Source organism: Tupaia chinensis, unplaced genomic scaffold (genome assembly GCF_000334495.1).
Source record: "Tupaia chinensis unplaced genomic scaffold, TupChi_1.0 Scaffold144682_1, whole genome shotgun sequence".
Taxonomy (NCBI): Eukaryota; Metazoa; Chordata; class Mammalia; order Scandentia; family Tupaiidae; genus Tupaia; species Tupaia belangeri.
Window position 1 is genome coordinate 1,472,084 of NW_006204543.1, and position 5,689 is coordinate 1,477,772.

The window sequence follows — 5,689 nt, forward strand, 5'->3', positions numbered from 1 at the left end:
GGCAGGCTTGTTCCACTTGGGGGGCGGTGGAGGACAGTTAAAGGCCTCTTCATTTTGTGGTCCAAGATTTTCGGGTAATTTTTGTACAGCTGATGTACTTATCAGAACCTCCCAAACTTCACAACCCTGCCTCTCATTTTTAGGCAAAAATATGAAACACTGAAAAGCTCCCCAAGAAACACCGGGCTAGACTCTGCATAGAGCACCACCACGGCTGAGCCACATTTCCTCTTACAGCTAACGAAGCCTAATTTTGCTAACATCCCAGTTCTCACTCGATGTCCTGTGGTTCTGAGAAAATCACTCAGCATTTCTATTTCCGGCAACGTTAAATAATTCCCTTTACGCGTCCCGAGGCCCCGAGTGAAACAGCAACGCAGATTTAGACACAAGCCCTTATGCTCTCACCCGGGCGAGCGGGAGTCTCAGGGTAAACGCTGCAGACTCGCCACTCGGAGATGCAGCTCACTTCCAACATCTCCACGTGTGTTCCCCCACCACGACAGTCCATTCCTAGAAGGCCCCCAGGCCCTGTGCAGCCAGGAGACCCAGGAAGTCGCCCAGGCACTGTGCCCCTGAGATACGATTAGAAAACAACCAGTGCAGAACGCATGCGAGATGCCAGGCGCTGGAGAGCCCCTTTAGCAAGGTGACTCCTGAATGACTAGCCCCGGCAGAGCCGGCACCGCACGGAAGGGCTGGTGATTTCCAGTGCCGCCAGGGAAGCCCAGGCCACCTCCGTGGGCTCAGGAAGACAGCCAGTTTCCTGGGTCCAGGGATGGCACTGTGAGACCCAGGAGAGGCCTCTGATCGGAGGAGCTCTCACTGCGTCACTCCCATGAATATTCCTGGCACCATCTCAGCAAGCTCCCCCTGTGACAGGCACAACAGGCAGGTTTTTTATTCAATGGCAAATAGCGTTGTAAAAACTTTATTAACGCCTCTGCTGTGTCACGGCCATATTAATTACAGGCCTGTGGGGCCATGGTATGGGAACTCCGCCCTGAGGGACGCTGTGTTTTTGGAGAGGGTAACCCAATTACACACCGTCAATCCAACGGCGGCTACTTACAGTAACAGTAATGCCCGAATCTCACGGTTATGAGGCTTCCCCTATAAGGCTCAGAGTGCTCCACGGATGTGTTCTAATTAAGCGGAGGGCCCGGCCTCAGTTACCATCACCATGCTGAGAGGGCCTCCCACGCGAGCACGCACGAGGCTGCGAAGTGGCAGACAGACCTGAGTCCGTACAGCACCGTGCCGTCAGGGTGAAGGCGGATCATGCGGTTTTTCACTGTCACTCCGTGCACAAAGGACTTCTTGTCATTTAGGAAGTAGGTGTCAGGCACCCACAGCTGGTCGGCCACTCGATTGTCAAGCGTGAGGTTGAGAGGGATCCCAGAATAGGCGAGCCTTTTGTCTCTCCAGTATTGTTGAAAATACATGGTTAAGGTGTAATCCTGGGGGAGAGAGAAAAGAGAAGCCGTTAGAAACCGGTGTCCCGCCCTCAGCTGGCCAGATTCCAGCTCAAGTCTTAGCCCCCCGCGCCAACAGCAGGACAGGCCGCTGCGCCTGCAGGCTGACAGGCAGTGGTGGCGTTGCTGAGGGTGCAGATGCCGGCTGTACCGGGCACACGGACAGGTGTGTGTCACGCATCTGCATCCTCCGTTTTACTTAGGAAAAGAACCTCCGGAGGTGACCACAGAAATAAAGGCCAAAACCAACCAACAGGTGAAAAAAACAGGTTGCCGCAGCTGGCAGGGAACGGGACATCCCCAGATACACAGGTGCATTCACCACCCACAGCGGTGAGCGCTAGCTGCAGACCGTCCGCAAAGGAAGCCACTTCCTGCAGCTCGAAGGGGAGGTGGCATGTGAGGCGGGATTGTGCAGGCAGAGTGGGGGGACCCCCGCCATGCCCCCTCAGTTGAGAGCCACATGGAGCAAAGAGGTGGCACTGAACACTGTCTCGGGGAGGCAGACAGCAGGCAGGGCTAGAAACCACACGGGCACACTGCTCTTACGGCGTCGACAGAAGCCCTGAGTGGTGGGCTTTGCTGGAACGCAGGGTGTGGGCGAAGAGTGCAGAGTGGTGGCCAAGCTCAGACCCCATGGCTCTGGCCAGAGGTAGAGACGCTCGAGGGTCAGCTTTGCAGCCAGCGAAAGCCCCGGACAGCCTCCATGCAGCGGAGTGGCACAGCCGACCGGTTGACCAAGTCTTTTATTCCTGTGTTCTGATGCTTCAGTACCTGGGATCTTGCTGACCATGTGGGGACGGTCCCTCCCAGAGCTGGCCAGTTCCCGTACAGGAAACAGCTCTCGGGGGAGGTCACCTTCCACGTGCAGCCCAATCAATCCAGGGCCCAACCACCTCCTCTGCCTTCCTCTGAGGCCACCATCCGCTGCCCTCAGCCCATGGGGGCCAGGGACCAGCTAGCCGAGCAGCCCTGTGCCCCAGAGCCAGCGAGGGTACTCAGACCAGCCAGCACCCAGCTGCCGCCCTACCTGTCTCGTCCCTTCCCAAGAAAACACAGTAAATGCCTTCACGCCTGGAGCTCCCTCTTCCTCTGTCCACCTGCTGAGCCCCCGTGTGCCCTATGGCGTGGTGTGCCCCCTCCTGGTAGGGACTGGGAGGGACTCCCGTCCTCTCTTCCGCTGGCCTTGCCAGACCTGGGTAATAAGACAACCTACACCGTGAAACTGCTGAGCAGGAGCTGCAGGAGGCTACAGTTCCAGACAATGCTGCCACTCTGGGGCCCAGACCCCAGACCAGCACGCAGTCACCCATGCTAACATGTCACATCGTTACACGGAGACTGGGAGACCCCCAGGTAGAGCAGACGTCCCTGAAAATGGGAAGGAAGAGGGTGGGCGAGGTCCATCTGGGGAGGTGAGGACAGAGCTGCTGGTTCTCATGGCTTGAGGAGGAGCCCTGACTACAGGGACGGGCGCCAGGCAGGCCTTCCTGAACGGGAGCAGCCAGGAGTCGAGCCTTTACAGATCAGAGACTGTCCCTTAAAAGCCCCTTAGACAATTTGGACGTCAACAACATCGAAGTAACAACATGAGACCTCCGCTGGGGCTCAGGTGTGTGACCCAGGCGGCTCGAAGCAGGGCAGTAATTCGCGCGGGCCACGGTCCACCCTGCCTGTGTGCAAACCTCTCGCATTTGTTGCATCAAAACGACAAGAAAACATATTGGAAAGGAGAAACGTTGCTCCTTATTCTGCGCGTAGGTAACTGACGAGATTCCTCAGCACAGCTGTGAAGGGAAGGCGACTACCCCGAGAAAGACGTGCAGTCTCCCGGCCAAATCCAGCGTGGCTGCAGCTGTAAGGTCCACGGGCACCTGCATTTGCAGCTGGCTCGGCAGCGTCCGGTCAGAGAGGGTGGGGCGTCGTTCCAGAGCTTACAGAAGCCCTAGGCAGCGACGTTGCTGCAGGCATTTCTACAACCAAAGTTAGGCCGAGGGAGGCTTGGCACTTCAACTAACAAAATTTACTTAGGAAATTCTGATCTATTCCATTTTAATGGCCTGGAAATGACTACCCAGCATTGCAGGAACCCTTCCTCCCACGCAGACTCGGAGGAGACCGAGGTCTCCCTGTGGTGAAGCCACACGCTGCCGTTTCCCGCTTCCCTCTCTTCCTCTCTCCCTTTTGCCTCAAGCACTCGGTGAGTGTCCACCATGAGCCAAGAACCAGGCTGGGCTCCAGGGACCCACAGAGAAGGAAGACACAACCGCAGCCTTTAAGCAGTTCCCAGTCTAGTGGGGAAACGAAAAGAATTGATCCACGGAAAATGAGAATGATTACGAGGGTGTTTTGGAATCAGCCACGCTGGAGTCTTGGGTCGGCCTCCTACTGACCTTGCAAACGGGGGTGGGGGCTACTTGGCTGTCTGAGGTGCTGCCGTCCCTGTGCAGGCTGCCACATTCTGAAGGGGTAGCGTGGGAGCACCCGGCTCAGCAGCACGTGTGCAACAACGCAAGGGCAGTGCACGCCCGGGCTGGCCCGGCAGCACAGGGCCGACTACAGTTCGAATCCCAGCCCAGCGGTTTGAAAACATGCCAGATGCTTGTGTGTGCATCCCTAAGTCCTGACGGGGTAGAAATGGAGGGAAAAGGGTTGCGGCACAGCCACGTCCCAGGGGGGCGTGCTTCCCTGAGTGCCACGTCCTCTGACTTACAAAGACGTATGTAAGGGACACACGCTGCCAGGGCTGGCAGTGGAGGGGACCGCTGTGCAAATGGGGAGAGGGCTGCCGAGCCTGTCTGCACCGCTTCCATCCTCTGCACCCCCGAAAGGCCCCCGGGACGTATGTCTCAGGCCTCCACCCATGTGCCACGCGTGTTCACACAGTGAGCTTGTCACCTCTGTTTGCCCTGGAAGGGCTGGCGAAAACCAGTGTCTCCTAAAGCCATCTGAGGAACTGGCGAGGGTAGGAACCGTGAAAAACACGTGAAAACACGTTTTTCTTCACATGCGTAGGAAGATACCACGGGTACCCTTCTGGAGTCACGGAAGTACAGAAAACACAACGGCTGTGCCGACCCAGGCCCGCAGGACGGGCACCTCGGGGGTCAGAAGACACTGTGAGAGCTCACCCTAAGCCAGCTGCACCCAGGAACAGCTGAGGGAGGTGCCCGTGGCTGAGGACGCGTCCCGCCCAGGGCTGGCCACCAGCGTTGCGGGGTGTGGCGGAGCAGGCTGGGCGGACCGCCAGCGGCACCTCTGCCGTGCGTGTACTTGGGGAAGTCGCTAATCACGCCAAGCCTCAGCACTCTCTCGTGCAGAGACTGAGCACGCTCACTTTGCGAAAGCGCTGGGCCGTTACTTGGCTGCATCGGAGGCCTTAGGAAGAGCTGCCTTCCCCTTCCGTTATCCGAGCAGGGCCGTCAGCCCTGAGAGGAGGTCCCGGCGCCAGGGCCCGGGACCCTCTCTATCTGGTGAACCCCACCATTTCACCATTCACGGCAGACATAGGGAGAAACCTGAGCGGGGCCGGCGTGGTGCGCAGCGGGACCGTGTGGGAAGGTGCCTGGTTGCTGTCCTGGGTCTCGCTGTGCATGCCAGGCACATGCGTGCAAGCCTGTGACCCAGGCTGGCTGAGGCTGGGGTGGAGCCCGGCGCAAAGATCCTGCTGGGACCTCCCCACGATGGGAGAAATAAACGGGCTTTAAAACATCCTCGGCCTGATCCTGCCGTATGGAAAGCCCGGGCCTAACCGAGGCTTCATTCGCTGCCTCTCAGCTCCCGGTTTGCACGCGAGTCAGGGCTACCAAGACACACACTTGCTTCCCGAGACGCACTGGACACCTCGCCTGCCTTCCTCTGCAGTGGGTTAGCCTCGAATCTCAAATGAGAGCTCAACACCATTGGAAAAGTGGCGACAGTACTAGTGAAAACACCCCTCCTGCCCTGCTCGCGCCTGGCTGGCTGTGCTTCCCCAGGGACCAGAGCTGGCCTCCCTCTCCCCGTCCATGGTGCTGTTACAGTGGCCCTTCCCCATACGTGACAGTCACTGAACGCCCCCTGCAGCCTCCTGGACTTGGCTGTGGGTGTCTCCCTGCAGCTCTGTTTAAAATTCACTCTGCGTCAGGGCTCAGGTGGTCACTGAGAGAGCATCCCTCTTTGCCCAGTCCCGACTCTTCCTCCTGGGGGTCCGTGCTCCGTCCTGTCTCCCTGAG

The 5,689-nt window shown here is 58.3% G+C and overlaps 1 protein-coding gene across 2 annotated transcripts in view; it reads right to left on the reverse strand.

Annotated features, from left to right (window-relative positions):
* The window catches only part of GABRB3 (gamma-aminobutyric acid type A receptor subunit beta3), a 43,406-nt gene that overhangs the window by 37,476 nt on the left and 241 nt on the right, over window positions 1–5,689 (reverse strand). For both annotated transcript variants that reach the window (XM_006167244.1, XM_006167243.2), the window contains exon 2: window positions 1,240–1,460. In XM_006167244.1, coding sequence (XP_006167306.1) covers window positions 1,240–1,445 — 206 coding nt within the window. In that variant the 5' untranslated portion in view covers window positions 1,446–1,460. The remainder of the gene's footprint in view (window positions 1–1,239; window positions 1,461–5,689) is intronic.